The sequence below is a fragment of the Plecotus auritus genome (genome assembly GCF_963455305.1).
Source record: "Plecotus auritus genome assembly, chromosome: 7".
Lineage (NCBI taxonomy): Eukaryota > Metazoa > Chordata > Mammalia > Chiroptera > Vespertilionidae > Plecotus > Plecotus auritus.
In genome coordinates, this window is record NC_137774.1 from 12,109,277 (window position 1) to 12,127,773 (window position 18,497).

The 18,497-nt window shown below is 47.1% G+C and overlaps 1 protein-coding gene across 4 annotated transcripts; it reads right to left on the reverse strand.

Annotated features, from left to right (window-relative positions):
- Nucleotides 1-10,653: 10,653 nt before the first annotated feature.
- On the reverse strand, nt 10,654-17,908 carry SLC35B1 (solute carrier family 35 member B1). 4 transcript variants are annotated; one of them, XM_080680585.1, is made up of 9 exons: nt 17,470-17,908; nt 16,449-16,552; nt 15,715-15,845; nt 15,395-15,425; nt 14,674-14,831; nt 13,381-13,507; nt 12,514-12,620; nt 12,196-12,349; nt 10,654-11,006 (listed from the first exon to the last, which is right to left on the reverse strand). In XM_080680585.1, exons 1-9 carry the CDS (start codon nt 17,673-17,675, stop codon nt 10,954-10,956), a joined length of 1,071 nt encoding a protein of 356 aa, XP_080536711.1. In that variant the 5' UTR covers nt 17,676-17,908; the 3' UTR covers nt 10,654-10,953. The 4 variants fall into 4 exon arrangements, with proteins under 4 accessions (XP_080536711.1, XP_080536713.1, XP_080536712.1 ...); XM_080680587.1 differs by having other exon boundaries at nt 15,715-15,820; nt 17,470-17,695; XM_080680586.1 differs by lacking the exon at nt 16,449-16,552 and having other exon boundaries at nt 15,715-15,820; nt 17,470-17,685.
- Nucleotides 17,909-18,497: the final 589 nt, after the last annotated feature.

Here is an 18,497-nt window from a genome sequence, read left to right on the forward strand (position 1 = left end):
TGCCAATCTGGCCGAGTCACTTCTTTGCATACAACCCTTCACTGGCTCCCATTGCCCTCCAGATGAAGTCTACACTCCTTAACAGGAGTGAAAGGCTCTTTACCACTGGCCATGCCGTTGTCTCTTACCCTCCCAACGCCACTTAGCAATATGGTTTCCAGTCAGCCCTAACGGGTTTGGCTCAGAGCCAAAGAGGCCTGTGGATTGAAGGGTCCCAGGTTCGATTCCGGTCAAAGGCATGTACCTTGGTTGCGGGCACATCCCCAGTAGGGGGTGTGCAGGAGGCAGCTGATGATGTTTCTCTCTCATGGATGTTTCTAACTCTCTATCCCTCTCTCTTCCTCTCTGTAAAAAATCAATAAAATATATTTTTAAAAAAATATGGTTTCCAGTCATACACAGAGCTACTTTCAATTTCTTGAGTAAACCAAGTTCTCCCTTTTTGCACATGCTGTTACTTCTTCCCGGAACAGTCATCTCCATACCTTCCCCTACTCCCACCTCCCCCAGGTTAATTCTCTCCTGACTCTCAGGCTTTGATGTATCCATCTGTTCCTTCAGGAAGCTGTGCATGTCCCCTAACTCTAAGCTATGTCTCCCCATAATTCTCCTCCCATGGCAATACCTCCTGATTCTTGGTTGCCTGATACCCTCTCTGTGTCCTTCACTAGACAGTGAGTTCCTTGGAGACAGGAATTCCTTTTTCTGTTTGTCTATGGTATTTCCAGCACCAAGCAGCATTCCTGGCACATAATAAATATTCAGAGAAATGCTTGTGTGATGAATAAATGGATGAATGAGTAAAATAAACATTCCTTTCAGGAACTTGGTTGCTGTAGTTTCAGGCACAGAAACCTCCAGCGGCTTCCTCTTCCTGCATCCCCTGTTTGGCCACAGGCTGGTCAGCAGCCTGTGAGAATGCTGAACACTGGCTCAAGAGGCTCCTTGACTCACACCCAGTGCTGGGAGCCCAGTCTTCCCTTAAAAGGCCACCTTATTGAAAAGTGCCTATGATGGCATTTATGAGGTCTATTTTTATCTATGTTGGAAAAGTTTCAAAGTTAATTCCCAAGCCAAAGACATTAAACTCAGGAACGTGGATGAGCGAGGAAGCATCTACACGATGCCTTTGAGTCACAGCTTTGTTTTCCATGGCAAAGGCCTCCATTCCTTCCCGTCACTGGGCCCTTGTTTTTAAGGACTGGCTGACTGCAAAAAGGCTTTTGATCCCACGTTCTTCGTGAACACTAGATCCTGCAGCCCTTAATGGTCTATGAAATGGTGTCGTCTTCCCTAAGATTCTCTTAACGCTGCTGGGACCCTCAGAGCAGGACACAGAACAAATTGCCAAACATCTCCCAGTTTAGTCAAACCAGCTTTCCACCCCCTTCCCCAAATGGGTTTGAATCCTGGGTGATAGCATTGCTAGCAGCAGCAGGAAGGAAGGAGGCAGGGTAGCCAGAGCAGAGGGCTCCCAATGAGCCTGGCTAAAGAAATAATTGGACAGAAGCTACAGAAATGAGGAAAGCAACCCAGCAGGGTTGGCGAACAAGTGGAGGGCTGTGCCAGGGAAAGAATTCACCATCAGATTTGGAGGGGATGAGGGGAGGGGAGAGAAATTCTGGAGAAAAGGAAAATGTCAGTGAAGATTAGAAGGAAGGAAGGGAAGGCAGGAGGGAAGCAGGAAGCAGCAGTGCAGATGGAAGGAATCAGGTAGTTTGTGGAGAAAGCAAAGAGGAGAGAGGGAGCATGAATTCCCTTTAATCCGAGTGGAGTCATTTGGGGAAAGAGGAGGTTGGAGAGTCAGGTGGAGGCCCCAGAGAGATAGTCATCTCCTCCCCCCCACAGCAGATTAGAAATGAGAGCCAGGGACTACATCAAAGAATGTTCTCACTCCCAGATTCAAGGTACTGAATTTGCTACCATCCCTGCCTCTGGGAATTTAGGAAAGAGATTTCGTCCAAGGGTGCTGGATTCAAGCCACTGTTAGTTTTTTTTGTGTATGTTTGTTTTTGTTTTTGTTAATCCGCACTGGAGGACATTATTTCCATTGATTTTAGAGAGAGTGGAAGGAAGCGGGGAGGGGGAAAGAGAGGAGAGAGAGGGAGAAGGGGAGAGAGACATCGATGTGAGAGAGACACATCAATCAGTTGCCTCCCACATTAGCCCCAACCAGGGAAGGGAACCTGCAACCCAGGTATGTGCCCTTGACCAGAAATGAACCCGAGACCCTTCGGTTCTCAGGCTGACGCTCCAATGGAGCTGCATCAGCCAGGGTTCAGACTACTATTGAGTCTCCCTCCCCTTGCCTTAGCAAAGGCCTAAACAATTCAGGGTCCATGCCCCATTTCTCTCTGCCCTCCCCCCCCCCACCTTTTCCCAGCAGCACACACAGCCTAGGGTCACAGCCCCCTATGTGCCACTGCCCCTTCCTGCTACTCTGGGCCAGGAACCAGGCTAAGAGCTCGGAGTCTGGGCTGAGTCAGCAGTGCCCATAGGAGAGACTGCTTCCTGGAAAGTCTTGCTTCAAAGCTTCTGGCTGGCCAAGTGCTGGTAGGAAGCAAGAGGCATGCTGGAGGCTGGAGGCAGCGTTAGCTTTCAAGATACCTCTCACCAGAGAGAGCATCATGGGATAGAAATTTCCATAGTCTAGCTTAATGAGTGCTTCCAATGTACTTCAAGCTGGCCAATACCCTCCATCCTCTCCGATTCAGAAACTTGCATTTTCCAGGCCTCACATGAGAGTTCGGAGCCAAGATGCAGGCTCTGATTCTTAAATGATCTAGTTACTTCTCCTGAAAATTAGTCAAAGTATACTTTATAAATCTCAGATGTCTATTTTCCAAAGATATGTCCATATTCATTGGGGTACCAAGAATACATACAGGATGCTCTGTGTGTGCTCAAGGCAGCATCCTCTCTTGACACACACACACACACACACACACACACACACACACACACACACACACAAGGCCAGCCCTGGCCAGTGTGGCTCAGTGTTTAGATCATCATCCCGTGCACTGGAGGGTCTTGGGTTCAATTAATTCCCAGTCAGGACACATACCCAGGTTGTGGGTTCGATCCTGGGTGGGGGTCAGGATACCTGCATGAGGCAATAGATTGATTTTTCTCTCTCTTTCTCTTCCTGGAATCAATGCAAAAAAAAAAAAAAATGTCCTTGGGTGAGGAATTAAAGAACAAACAAAAAATGGACAGCATACTATTACCAACAATCAGCAGACTGCTCCAGGGGCCAAGCCCCTGCTCTGTCTCGGAGCTGTGATGGGCCGTCTAAGCCACCCCAGCTTCCCTTTAATCTGGGAGTTTTGATCCCCACTGCAGGGTGAAGGGTCATTCCGACAATCTTACTTTGGACAAGTGAGAAAAGAAAGCATTTTACTTTGATCCCCACAACTGCTTGCTATGCAGTGGGCACTCTAGCGGGTAGGCAGTGGGTGGCAACAGCTGCCAGACACCTTCCCCCAAGGATGTCTCAGTTGGTGCCAAAAGCCCATATAAGCTCTTTCTGATCTCTGTGCCAGTGACTACAGGCCCTGGAAGGAAGCCAGGAGGCCACCAAGAGCCTGCATTCTTCTCCTCCCCCTCACCCGCCAAGAATGGGGAGGGATGGCTTGGGAGCCCATCAAGAAAGGAGCTAGTCGTTCTTAGACACATTTTTCAGCTGTCACACCTGCTCACATGGGGACTCACACTCATGCACACACACACACTCAGAAATAGTTTCAAGTTTTCTTGTTCCATGTGCCCCACACCCAAAGCAGTTGTAATAAAAACTCCCATCAATAAAACTGTTGTTCCCAGTTTGTCTCCTTCCTTCCTCCCTTCTTTCAGCCCTTCCCCCGACATGTGTTGATGTTTGACTGGCACCTACCATGTGCCAGCCATTGTGTTAGGAGCTAAAGACACAGTCTCGGGGGAGAAAGTATATATGAATACTAATCAAATGCAAGACAATAATAGAGTGTTACATGATGGTGGCCACAGGCCAAATCTGACCTGTAGGCATGTTTAATGTAGCTGGGCAAGGAATTTTTAAAAATTGGAAAAGTTCACGTGGAAACCAGTATTTCCATTTTCTTTTGAAATAACAAATCTGGGCCTGGCCAATGTGGCTCAGTGGTTGAGCATCAACCTATGAACCAAGAGGTCACGGTCAGGGTACATGCCCTGGTTGTGGGCTCGATGCTCAGTGTGGGGCATGCAGGAGGCAGCCAATCAATGATTCTCTCATCATTGATGTTTCTATCTCTCTCTCCCTATCCCTTCCTCTCTGAAATCAATTAAAATATATTTTTAAAAAACACAAAACAAATCTAGCAACAACTCGAAGGCTGTGAAAGTGTCCCATTTAGATGGGAAAGGCATTCTCAGTTTGTCTCAGGCTACACACTCCCATCTCCCACCCACACTCTTCACCATTAATTCAACTGGCTCTTCATCCATTCATGTTCCTTGCAATGATTGTGCAGGTGTGAGAACATGGGCCCTTAAAATGAAAAGGCATCAAAGGGTCCCAAGTAGAGAACCATTAACTCTGCTTCAGGAAGTCAGATGAGTTAACCCTTGAACTAGGTCCAAATACTTCATTGATTTAATTAGTTGTTGTTTCCCCCCTCCCCTTGTGAGAGGCATAAGGGAAGGCTATCTTCTCCACAGTATCTCCAGAGAGTAGCAAAGCCTGGTACACAGTTGGTCTCAATGCATACTTGTGAGATGTGTTGAATGAATGGAGTTACTAGAAGCACCAGGTGGAAAAGGCAATTCCAAGCAGAGAGAACTGTGGGCACAAAGGCATGATAGTAAATAGTGCACAGGGAAACTGCAAATAGTTCATGTGAATGGAGGTGCCGGAAGTGTGAGGTGGGTGGGATCATGAAGGGTAGAAGCAGCAGCAGTTGAGCAGAGAAAATAAACACCAGTGGGATCCTGAAGCACTTTGGATGCCGCAGTAAGAAGGTACCCAGGGAACCTGGGAAGTGATTTAAGGAGTGAAGTGACAGGATCCGATTCTTGGTTCACAGAGATAACTCTGGCAGAGTGGTGGGTGGAGAGAAGTGAGCTCCAGAGAAAGACAGAAGCTGCAAATAGAATTCAAGTCAAAGCTCCCCGTTACCTTTCTAAGGCCCCTACACTCCACTGGGTTCTATTTTAAGAAAATGGTGCCCCCTGCTGACTAAGTCCGGGCTTGCGCCTCCCGGGACCAAAAGGGAAATGATGCTCGGCCCTGAAAAACAGCGTCTGGAAGCCCTGCGCACAGAATCGTGATGTATCTAGAGGGCCTCCTTCTCCTAGGAAAAGAGAGGCCCCATGAGAATGTATGTGACAATGGCTAAAGCCACAAACAGTCTTGCCAGATAAATACAGAATTCTGACTAAATTTGAATTATCGGATAAACAACACAAAAACGTTTGGTCTCAAATAATGCACAATTTGAAGTATAAGTATGTCTAACAAATTGTGTTTATCTAAAATTTAAATTTAGCTGGGCATCCTTTATTTTTATTCACTAACACTGACAATCCTAGATAAAATGTGTGTAGGAGCTGGGAGACAAGCAGAAATGAAATTGGATGGATTCCTCTCTTTGGGTATCTCTGCAACCTCAACCCCACCCCTCCATATAAGCAGCGCGGGAAATGATGCTTTCTTACTAGTATATTTTGCAGTAGTGCCCAGTTATTCACCTCCATTTGGGAAATAACTTTTAATGAAATGAGTCCCATTAGTATGGGACCCTGTATATTTGAGAATCTGAAGAGAGCCTCTGAGAAACTGAAGAGAGCCATGGATTCTTTTTTTACAGTGAAATGAACCTGTTAGCTCGACACATGTGTGAGCACTTGTGCCATGGCTCACACACACACACTTTTACAAGAAATTTCAGGGAGTTCCCAGCCTTCATGTAAAAGGGATGCATTCCTTCTAGGGATGTGGTATGAATGTGGCAGTTCTAGATCCTGAGGAGGAAATGGAGCTCGTCAGAACCTAAGCGGAAACATGGAGCTTCTATAGCTCAGGCCACCCACATACCATGACGAAACACAGAGGAGTCCATTTCTGTCCTTGGTAAATGCCTTGACCTCCTCCCTCTCCCAGAACTCACAGGGCAGGCGTATTGGGACAGAAAGCCCACCAGGCCTCATGGACTTGCGCCTCAGCCAAGTGGAAGGCCCTGAATGAAATAACCTGTCATTCCCAGACTCTCTTGGCTTCCCTTCCCATCTTTCTTGCCATAGCAGGCATAGCCCACTGGTTCCCAGTCTGAGGGCTGTGCCTGTCAGAAATTGGCTTTCACTAGTGGGTGAAACCTTCCAGAATAAGTTCTGGATACTCTCAGCTGGGTGAGCAAAAGATTTTGGAGCAGAGGATCCGAGTCTCCCTCTTGCAGCCCTAACCTGGAAGCCTCTTGGCCCCCATAGCCTGCTCCTGGCCCTATAGAGAGAAGGCAGGAGTGGCCTAGGTCAGGGGGTGCTGTTTTCACTCTCTGTGTGTGCTAAATGATGTAAAACCTCTTTGCAGGTTGCTTCCATCTTTGTCAGCATGCTTATGGGACATTCCAGTTCCAGTGAACTGAATTGTGAAATAGACCCAAATTGACCTAATTGTATCAAACAATCATAATGAAATGCACAACCATGTATTACCCTAGGATGTTTTATGTTGAACATTTTCTGCAATTAAAAAATTAATTTATCTTTTTTTCTATATGGTGAAACGATCACTTCTTTGGAGGAAAGGTCTTTTTTTCTGATATGGGTAGCTTTTCCTAATTTAAAAATACATACGTCTTTTTATTTTAGAGAGGAGAGGGAGAGAAACATTGATCTACATGCAACCCGACTGGGGATCAAACCCACAACCTGGGTACGAGCCCTGACCAGGAATCAAACCAGCAACCTTTTGGTGCACAGGATGACACTGAACTGAGCCACACGGGCCAGGGCTATACCTTTAAGAGTTAAAATGTCCTTTTCTAAGCCATAATGGTGATATTAGTTTCAAATGTCCTTACTTAGGAAGATTAAAAAAACAGCATACCTGTCAGCCCTCCAAATTATTTGGAAATTCTCCTAGATCAGGAAATCCAAACAGCTGGGCTTAGCTCGCTGACCTGACCTGTGTCGAGTGGACTCACTCTGGGGCCCTGCCCTCCCACAGAGTCGTGTGACCTTCAGTTAATGCAGTTTCAAATGTGGGGAGACTTGTTTCTGGCCCAAGCTCTCCCCAGGAGTGTTGTAAGGATAAAATGTCACGGACTAAAAAGCTTTGGGAAAGGAGGAGCTCAATAAATACATGAGATTGCTGCTCCTAAGGACAGCTGGTGTGTTCTCAGTGGGAAGGGCCGAATGATCCCGCAGAGACCCAGGGCAATTTCTCTGCCAGGGCATCTGGGGAAAGTGACCAGCACCACTCATAAAATGTGCAAACTGTTCCACCGCAAGTGGGACCAGACAGACTGCAGAGGCAATGTGTCTCCTGAGGGGCTTTGCTCCTCTCCAAGGTCACAGGTCCAAGATACTAAAACTCAGGGAACCTTGAGTTCTAGCTAATCTCTCAGGGACATGCCCAGGGACCTCCCGCAGGTCACACAAGCTTCCCTAACTTGTTTTTTCATTTCTACAATTAAAAAACTAATTTATCTAGGTGCAGATGCTTGCTCAGTCCTCTTCATGAGGGTGTCACAGGGCTGTGAGAAAGCACACCATCCATTCCTAAATACCTCACTTTCAAGATTAGCCAGTGTTTAAATCCTGCCCCTTTAAGTCCTTTGGAAAACAATGTATAATTTTTGTTTCTTCTAAAGTTTAATTCCGGAACAGCTTTCCCCATGGTTTTATCCCAAATCACATTTGTGGGTCACGCCCCTTGCCAGAGGCTAAGTGGTGTACAGGACACGAAAAAACTGCTTGCCCTAGCCCAGTGGTCGGCAAACTCATTAGTCCACAGAGCCAAATATCAACAGGACAATGACTGAAATTTCTTTTGAGAGCCAAATTTTTTTAAACTTAAACTTCTTCTAACGCCACTTCTTCAAAATAGACTCGCCCAGGCCATGGTATTTTGTGGAAGAGCCACACTCAAGGGGCCAAAGAGCCGCATGTGGCTCGCGAGCCGCAGTTTGCCGACCACGGCCCTAGCTAGTTTGGCTCAGTGGATAGAGCATTGGTCTGCGGACCAAAAGGTCCCGGGTTCAATTCGAGTCAAGGGCACATACCTTGGTTGCAGGTTCCTCCCCGGTCTGGGCCTTGGTCGGGACTCGTGCAGGAGGCAACCAATCGATGTGTTCTCTTACATGGGTGTTTCTGTCTTTCCCTCTCTTCCACTCTCCCCTAAAAGTCAATAGAAAAATATCCTCAGGTGAGGATTAACAAAAACAAACAGCTGAGGAGGTGGATCTGATGGTTTGACCAAAATAGACACAGTACAATACACTTCAAACTCAGAGAATAGTGTCTGGGGAAAGCTGTGCTGGTTCCCTCCCTCCCACACATAGCGAGAATTAACTGCACATGGAAGTCCTTTGATCTTTAGAAACACGAGGCATCAGGCCGCCCAAGGTTAGGGATCAACATACTTTTGTTTGAACTTGGCTGGCATTTCGTTGGTATCAGCCCTATTAAACCTAACAGTGTTACTGACTTGTCTAACCTGGCCCTCAGTTCCCGTGATCCTGTAGGTAAGTATGCCACCCCGAACAAGCTGGCAGCTCACACATTTTCAAATATCTCCCAATTCAATTGGAAGATGTCTCACTGCAGAGCCACCCTTCTGCCTGAGCTCTCACTTGAAGTGATTGGAGGGAGAAGCACGGGAGAAGCCAGTTTACAACCCCATGCTCTGCTTGGCAGTGGACCCAAAGCTCACTACCTCCTCCTTTCATCTTCCCACACTCTCTCCAGCTCAAGCCTCACCGTGCCCAGACACCTCCCTTCCTTGCTACCCCTGAACGTTTGAGATGCAACGATTTGTTTACCCATCTCCCTATTAGACTATAAACCCTTAAAGGGTAAGTGCTGGTCCTACTCAACTTTGAGCTCCTAGCATTTCCCAGCATGTGGCACACAAAAGGGAGTGTTAGGTGGACAGGGGACTGCATGAACATACCAGAACCTGTCTCCTAGCCCACTGTTGGTAGGGCATGCTTGCTTTAGTAACAGGTGAGAGCCATGCTGGGTTGTTGAGAATTGTCTTGTTCTTGGTGACTAGTATTAGGCATGTCTGAGACAGCTAGTTGGAAATGGCAGGGGTAGAGGTAGGGGGGTGTTCTGATAGCTGGGAAAATGTCTCTTGTTAAAACAGTAGACACTGCCCCTGGTAACATACTACCCAACTGATCCACAGGAGTCGACAGTTTGGAAGAACCATCAGCAATTGACGCAACTTTCAGGATGAAAAAGAGTGGGGCCCTAACTGGTTTGGCTCAGTGGATAGAGCATCAGCCTAAAGACTGAAGGGTCCCAGGTTCGATTCTGGTCAAGGGTACATGCCTGGGTTGTGGGCTTGATCCCTAGTAGGGGGCGTGCAGGAGGCAGCCGATTGATGATTCTCTCTCATTGTTGTTTCTCTCTCCCTCTCTGAAATCAATAAAAATATATTATTAAAAAAAAAAGAAAAAAAAGTAGGGTAAAGAGTGAAGAAATTTCAGTAGATGTACCTAAAACCTCTTCTCTCAAGTTCAAAATGAGAGGGGGCCTTAGCGCCAGAGCTGCAGCAACACCCAGGCCCCTAGAGAGGGAGATGAGTGCGAATGAGGCAGGGCTTGAAAGACTGGGCGGGGGGTGGCAAGGCAGGGCTCAGGAAGGAGGCTGGGCTCCCATCTGGAGAGCCCAGGGCCGGGGCTGCTGAACAGATGGAGTGAAAGTTGCAGCTGGTAGAAATGCACTTTCATGTGTAAAGTGTGGTCCCTGGAGGACTGCGATTTCCAACTCCGAAGGCAGCAGTAGGCAGGTGGCTCTGGTCCATGCTCCGCCTTCTCCCCTCATTGCCACCCAGAAAACTCAGCAGCGGCTCTGTGCCAGGACTCAGCCACCATGCCTTCCGCCAGCAACAGACAGAAGCTGGCATGGTGACACCTTGGCTCAGCCAGGACAGCAGAGGACTGCAATACCTTGGCAGCTGAAGAGGGTAGGAGAATAGGAAGGATTAATCCAGCCTCCCCAGGAGGGGACCAGGTGGACTTAGAGATGGAGAGGGAATCAGACCTTCCAAAGCTGTTCATGACATACATTTGGGTCTCCGCTCTTGGATGAGCTTTGGCTGAAGGGGAGGCAGTGGGAAAATGTGAAAACAGCAGACTCTGAGGCTCTGGGCTCAGTTTACCCCAACCTCAAGAGAAGTTTCCTCAGGCGAGAATATATTTAGTTTTTTAAAGAAATATTTCCCCATCAGAGCTTGGGGAAAGTGTTTTTTTACATTCTAAGGCTCTAATCCAGCCACCTCTCCTGGCACATTTAGACTCTCACCTGTGGGATGGAGGATGCAATCTATTAAAGTTCCTCCCTATAATGGTTTAGACTCTTGAAGGAATTAGCCACCCAACCAGGTAACCACACCTGAGAGGAAGCAGCTTGGGGAATGGGCATCAAGGTCTGCCTCTTCCCTCTTTCTCTCTTTTTTTTTTTTTTTTTGAAGAGCTTTGCCGACAATACTTGTTCCAGAAGCAATCTTAATAAAAGGGTAACACGCCCCCTTTCTCTTTGCGTTAGGCTGTGCTCCAGGTCATCAAGAACAGAAACTGCCAACGCTGTCTTGTTAAAATCCAAGTGCTTTTTTCCCACCCAGAATATGTGATTTTGCTTCCTTTAAAAAAAACAACACAAAAAAACAGACAAACCCAGTCGTTTATCCCTATTGTGTCCATTTTGCTAAAGATATCACTATTTGAAATAATAACTTAAATATTCCTGCGGTGGAGGTAGTCTCTCTTCCTAGTGGGATGTCTTCTTGGCTCCTTTCCCAAACTTGGCATCGAGACCGAGACCTATGGAAAGGGAGAAAATGGGCTGAGAATTATGGGGGAAAAGAAAACCTACTAATGACTTGGGGGGGTGGGGGAGGGAGAAAAGTTCAGCCTTGATTCTCCAAAATTGGGGCTTTATATAAAACTAGTTTCCAAACATGGGTTTTATAAAGCTCCCTCGGAGAAAAGAGAAAGGCATCAAATGGAAAAAAAAAAAATCACCAAGACACAGGTAATTACACACACACGTGTGTGTGTGTGTATTACAGCAAGACTGAAAGGAACAGTCAAAATTTCTAAGCTCATCCTTTCAACTCACCCATAGAAAGCATAAAATACAGAATAAATATAATAATTTTACCCTGATCAGTTTCTGGGGAAACCTGAGTCACTGGAAGGAAATCACTAAAATTAAATGCTTATTAGAAAGGCTAGATTAAAAGAAGTTTCCTTACAACCCAGGAATTCTACTTCTGGATATTTACCCAAAGAAAATGAGAACACTAATTCAAAAAATGTACGTTCATTGCAAGGTTATTTACAATAGCCAAGACATGGAAGCAACGTAGGTGTCCATCAGTAGATGAATGGATAAAGAAAATGTGATACACACACACACAAATGGAATGTTAGTAATAAAAAAAGAATGAAATCTTGCTATTTGCAACAACATGGATGGACCTAGAGGGTGTTATGCTAAGTGAAATAAGTCGGACAGAGAAAGACAAATACTGTATGATTTCACTTATATGTGAAATCTAAAAAAACCAAACCAAACAAAAAAAAAAACAGACTCACAAAACCAAATAATAAACTGATGGCAATAAACAAAAGGGGTCTGGGGGGGCAGAGGATGAGTGAAAAAAGTAAAGGGGAATAAGATGTACAAACTTCCAGTTATAAAATAAGCCACAGAGATGTAGTGTACAGCATAGGGAATATAGGCAATAATATTGTAATAACTTGGCATGATACAGTTATTAGACTTATTGTGGTGATCACATCAAGTATAAAAATGTCGAATCACTATGTTGTACAACTGAAATGAATACACTATTATATGCCAACTATACTTTAATTTAAAATTTTTAAGTTTTCTATAAAATAACTAAATAAATTTCATAATTATACAAGTAAATTTTAGAGAGGAAAAATAAAGCTCTGTCACTCTCTGTATGGCCCAGGGATGCCTGCTTTGCATGGAACTTACCCAAGAACACAAGCACAGTGCCCACCCACTGCATGGAGCTGATGGGGTTGGCAAAGAGGATCACAGAGGCCAAAATGGTGAAGAACTTCCGAGTTGTAGTGATGATAGAGCAGGTCAAAGGACCAAAATACACAACTGTCATGAAGATGAAGCTCTAGAGAAAGACAGAAAAAAGGGGGGGGGTCGAGTTGGTTCTTGGGTATCTGCCAGAAGGTCTAAAGTCTGAAACAGGATATCTGAGTTAATCTTGCCACCCCTCCTCTCCCAGCCAGGCCAGTCTCTTAGGGAAGCCAAGCCACCCCCTCTCAAAGCACTCACCTGACCCAGGGCACTGGTTAGGCCAAAGAGCAGGATGTTATAGATGATGGCAGGGTACCTTTCAGCAAAGCTCAAGAACTCCCAGAGCTCGCCAGTGAACAGGATTGCTAGGGAGAAATGTCAAAAGGTGAAGGGTGCATCCTGTGTGCCCATAACCTTGCATACACCTGCACAAGGCCCACTAAAGTACTCTGAAAGAGGATAGGATGTGGGAAATGCATGGAGTGAGCTTTTATCTTCCCATCAGGCATCCTTTTTCTATTTTTCTGACTAGAGAAACTAACTAAAGGCTCTTCCTAAAATGGCTTGATAATTAACTAGTTACTTCTGCCAAAAGTGGTCGAAAGCAGAGATCCTCAGATGTTGTGGAGATACTGATCCACACATCCTTAGTTCAAGGCAGCCCCAAGCACTGGTCACTGCCAGCCATCAGCAGCCTCCTCTGTTATACTATAAAAAAATACATACTTTCTACATGTGCCCAGATTTGGAAAAGATTATGAAGCACTGATCTAAAAGCAGATACAGCCATTTTCAAACTATATTCAACATACACCACATGCCAATGTCTCACCTCCCTTAGAAGAGGACGAGTTCCCAAGGCACCCCTGGTTCTACCGCTGTGTGTCCTCCCATGTTACTTAGCACAGTGCGCCCCGACTGAGCCAGGAATGAGGAGCAAGCCGAGCCTGCGGCGAAGGTTTACCCAGGACAATTCTCAGCGGCGTGGACATAGGGCATCTTAGAGTCAAGGGAGGACTTTGGCTTGGGCAAAGTGAGCAACTGTCATTTGAGCTAGAGATCCACTGAGTGAGGGCAGTCTGCCCTCTGGTGATACACAGAAAGAACAGCAGAACTGCTCCTTACCAGCTCCCAGCAGCAATGTCGACCAAAGGTTAATGTTCAACATCATGTGGTTGGAGCCTGTTTGATAATGAGCCCGCATGTGGTCCTGGGAAACACCTGTCAGTCCATCCAGGGTCAGAGATAATAACTGGAAAAGAAAGGTTGTACTTTGCGGTGAGACGGCCAACAGTGCCCCTCCCTGACTCAGGACACAGGACTCTCACCTTTCTGAGACTCCCCAGAAAGCTGTTGCCTTAAGACAGAGTCCTCAGAACAAAATGCTGCCTTTTGGTCATGGGTGGAGGATGGGGAGAGACCATACAAGCTGCCTGGTCCCCCAGGCACTGGAATGACAGGCTACCTGAGCCATATGGTTGTAATGTAATCAGGACAGGGCAGGAAGCCTACCACTTTCTGACACACTGCTATGGAGCCTGACGTGCAAGGACAGAGGACAGGTTGTGGTGAGCCACATACATTCTTCCATTAACGCTAGAGAGAGAAAATCTATTCCCAGCACATTAGCCTGCTGGCATAGAAGATAGCACTTGAGAGCCTGGATTCTGTGGTCACACAGCTTGGATTAGAAATCTGAGCAATGTTAGCCACTAACTACCACTTAGTAGCTATGTGATCATGGGCAAGTAACTTAACCTGTTTCAGTTTCTTTATCTGTAAAATGAAGATAATACTATTTATGTTATGAGGTTATTGTTGCAAAAATTAATCAATTAGTATGTAAAACACCTGAAACAGTGCCTATATACAGTAAGCAATAGCTATTATAGTATGACTAGAGGCCGATGCACGAAATTCATGCAAGAGTAGGCCTTCCTTCCCCTGGCTGCCGGCAGCCAACACCGGCTTCCCTCTGGCACCCGGGATCCGGGCTTCCCTCACAGCCCCGGCTTCATCCAAAGGTCGTTCGGCTGTCCGGTCTAATTAGCATATTGCACTTTTAATATTATAGATTTTTAACTCTGGCTTCAGGTTTCTCAGAAAGCCACAGTGAGAGACATACTAATTCTTCACTCTTTGTTCTCAGATCTCTGTAAAGTCACAGGAGCATTTAGACATAAGCCTCAGTGTCATCCTTTTCCCAGGAGAGCTGAGCTGCAGTTAAATATTTCAGGTTCCCTACTATGGAACTAGCAGATCCAGGGGTCATGCAGCAAGAGACAAAGACCAAAAATGGGGGCAAGGAACACCACAACCTCTCTCAAGACCTGTAACGGGCCTTCTGCCTGCCTCGATGGGGTTTTTCCTTGGTTAAGATGACTGAAAAAGGTCGCCTTTCCCACCAGGAACACATACCAGGAGCAGCTCTCCGTAGCCAATTGTGTGTTCTTCCATCCCAACTACTTTCTTGGGTTTGTACATGAAAAGGGCCACTCCAGCCACAATTAGCAACACACACAGGTACTTGGCCATTGGGTACTTCTTCTTCAAGAGGGTCACTCCAAGGAGCATGACTACAGGGAAGAAAGAGAATGGAAAATTCAGGAACCCGCAGACACTGATAAGCCCAACACTCTCCTCCTAGGAGCCAAGAAAAGACTCATGGGAGAAAAGTATGTCCGTGAAGGAAGGCCTATAGAGGATAAGAGGAGGGTGTGGTATGAGGTTGGCACCTAGATAGAGACGACGGGAGCAACAGGGTATAAGGGAAGGAAAAGGTAGATAACCAAGATGAAAGGTCCAGGAAGGAACAGGGCAAAGGTGGGTGCAGTGAGGAAGAGTGAAAAGTTGAGACAAAATAACTGATGGTCAAAACGGAAGTTAGGGTGACAATGTAAACACCTGGGACACCAAAGTGACTGACCACGTGAAGCCTCTGGCTCCCAGCTCATGTACATCCAACACCAAAGGCACTGGCACAGATGAAGGAGGGCAGGGGGAAGGAATGGAGGGAAGTCCTGGAGGGAGCTATAATGGGATGATGAAGCCTGTAGAGACTCAGAGCTCCAGCAGAAAAGGTGAGGGTTTATTATAAGAAGGGAGGATGGAAGATGGGAGACCATCTTCTTCTCCTTACCTGGAATTGGTTTGCAGGATTTACCAAGGACCTGAAATTAAATTCAGCAAATAATTTCTGAGCATCTGTGATTTGCCAGGTACTGTGCTAAGTGCTGCATTCAGATGAGTAAGTGTGGGCCTGCATCAGAGACTGCAGCCTCCAAAAAGCAGCCCTATTGAGGCCAACCCACCACCGCTAAACCTCAGAGCTACGGCTCTTTGCACTCTAAATTCCTCAGACATACATTCTTTTTATTTAAGTCACAGACCTGAGGGAAAAATCCTTAGTCCTTTTCAAATAACTTCTGATCCAACCCTCATCCCATCCTGAGGTTTCACCTGAGTTGGGTAGTTGACAAACTGTAGTGCTGAGTTGCTGGAGACCATGGCACCCAGATAGGAGATAGAACAGGCAGCATAGAGCCAACTCCGAGTACGATCCACCCTGGCAGTGTCAAAAAACTGGATCACTGGGAGAAGACAAAAACAAACAGGCAAGAAAAACCTGGTGGGCCTAGAGTGGACCACTGAGCAAAAGTAGAAGCCACATGAAAAAAAAAACACACTTGTCTGTCAAATAAGGTAAGTACAAGCTATTTCTGTTCTCTTGCACTGGGAAGTATCTGTAGAGTATTCAACTCTCCAATCCCACCTAAGCCTAGCACAAGACCACGTGCAGGGCAGAGGTGGGGCACTGAATCATTCCGTTCAAGGGCCTTAGTTAGCCTGCTGTTAGCCCCAGGGAACAGGGAGAAAGTTCAAAACATGCTTGAAGTTGACACAGAAAGGAAAACCAAAGGGACAAAGAAAAATTAAGTATTCTCAATGGGCATCTGTATACAGAGGACCCATTCTCTGCACATTTGACTCAGTTGGTCTAATTTAAGGAAACAGGATTTTACTCCATTCCAAAGCCGTGAGTTTTATAGACTCAACAGAAAGGCCATGTAAGTGCTAAGCGGGGTGGGAGATCTTGAGAGTTAGACCTTACGATTGGATCACGGCCTAAAGTCCCGGATACAAAGGGGGGGGGGGGGGGCGGGCACGTAACAGAATACTATCTAGGTACTCACAGATTTTGGCAAACACAGCATTGATCACACATTGGATGAAGACCAAAGTTAAGGCAAAAGTGAACGTCTCCTGCTTGGCTCCCTCCCCATACTTTCCTCTTGTTCTAGAAATGAAATGCATGAAAAAAGAACGGGGAGGAATCAGTATATTTCCTTCAGTGTCACTGAATATGTCCAGAGGCACTTTAAACTTTGAAATTATCTTGTCTCGCTGGAGGTAGGGAGAATTTGGTAAGGATCACTGGGCTCATTTACAGAAGGGGCCCACCTTATTGGATTTAGAAATTAGACATTCCAGCCTGCTAATCCTGTAGCCTAGGACAAGAATGTCCTTAAAGGATGGAGTTAGAAGAAACGTAGAAAATTAGATGGTGAAACGAGGTACCCCAGGCAGCAGAAGGGATTTGGGCTACAGCAGCAAGACGGAGGGCGAGTCAGCTGTCTGCAAGCATACAGGGGTCCTCAAACTACGGCCCGCGGTCCATGCGGCCCGCCGAGGACATTTATCCGGCCCGCCAGGTGCCACTGCCTGTCCTGCTTAGCAACCGACTCGTCCCGGGCCCGCAGTGCGCATAGGAATTTGTTCATAGTTTTTTGTTTGTTTGTTTGTTTGTTTAACTATAGTCCGGCCCTCCAACGGTCTGAGGGACAGTGAACTGGCCCCCGTTTAAAAAGTTTGAGGAGCCCAAAGAGGAACCGGCACAGGTCACGAAAACCTGGTGGGGGTGGGGGTGGAAGTAAATCCCAGCCTGTAAAACCCAAGCCCTTAGAACCAACAGGGGGGGAAAGGAATCAAGGGAAGAAAAATCACCAGGTCCCGAGAATCCAAAGACCAACTTTCGCATTTTGGAAATCTAAGGCGGCTGAGCGGCGCTGCAAAGGTGTTGGGGTGCTGGAAGGGCGGGAGGGCGAGAGGGAACACCCAGGGCAGGGGCGTGAAGACCGCGAACCCCACCACAGGCTGCGGGGAGGAGGTAGGATAGCGGGGAATGCCTGCTTCCCCACCCGGGGACCCGCTCACATCTTTTCCTGGAGGATCCCATAGTAGAAGTAGCAGACAAAGACGCCGAGGAAGCAGAGCGGCAGCCGCAGCCGGTCGGGCACCAGGGAGTTGCTAGCGGCCATGAGACGCCCAGAAGACCCCACTGGAGACCCGCTCACAGCCGGCAGCGGCAGCGGCGGCGACAGCTCCAGCCGGACATCGCCGACCGGCGACAGGGGCCTCATAGGAGCTGCATGCGACGGCCGCTTAGCAGGGCCCAACAGCCACCGCCACAACTGCCAGCTCAGGGCTGCCGAGGGGGAAACTTCTCAGAACCCAGAAACCGCTTCCAAGGAAAGGAAAAGCACCCTGGGATCTTGGTTTCGTCTCTAGTGGCCATGAGGGGCAGCTGCCCCAAGGTGAATGTCTTGCCCTCGAGATTTTCCAATCAGGCAACTCCGAGGACAACTACAACCCCGAGCTCAACGGGACGACCTACAAGTTATGCGGGCGTGGAGTGATGATGTAGAAGGATGTGGAGGTCACCGATTGGCTGTGCCGTGTAAAGACTGACATGTGGGCGGGGAGAAGGCGGTGCGGGCGGCTGGGCAAATCGAATAGTCTTTTTCCCGGTCGGCCGTCAGGCTTCTACTGGGTCCTAACGCCATGAAATGCTTAGTGGAGCTTTAGCGCCCCCCAGCGTCTACCCCCAACTCTACCAGAACGTTCAAGGCCCGGCTTAGGACAGCGATCCTCCTCCTATGGCACTTCACTAGGCAGGGCTTTTGTCCCCTCCTTCACTTAAAGGCAGGGCAACCTACGTATGTCACCTAATTTCGTGCCACAGTTTTCTGTCTGTAAACTAGGGATAATTACTAAAAGCACCCTGTCACCTCTTGACTGTAGTGAGGATCAAATGAGCTGAGGTTTGTGAAAGTGTTTTATAAATTGTAAAGTGTGCTGTGCGAAAGTATTAATTACTCTTTCTCAATCCCAATCTTATTTCCTCACAACCTGGAGGTGGAAATGGAAGCTGTTGAATTTTCTCTGGGGTCTTACAACTTACC

Excerpts from the sequence above, each read along its gene's own strand:
- SLC35B1 (XM_080680585.1), bottom strand. The coding sequence starts at position 17,675 with ATGAGGCCCCTGTCGCCGGTCGGCGATGTCCGGCTGGAGCTGTCGCCG. Across the intron at positions 16,553-17,469 it reads GGGATCCTCCAGGAAAAGAT|AACAAGAGGAAAGTATGGGG; the intron begins GTGAGCGGGTCC and ends TTTCATTTCTAG. Across the intron at positions 14,832-15,394 it reads ATCCTGCAAACCAATTCCAG|TCATGCTCCTTGGAGTGACC; the intron begins GTAAGGAGAAGA and ends TCTTCCCTGTAG.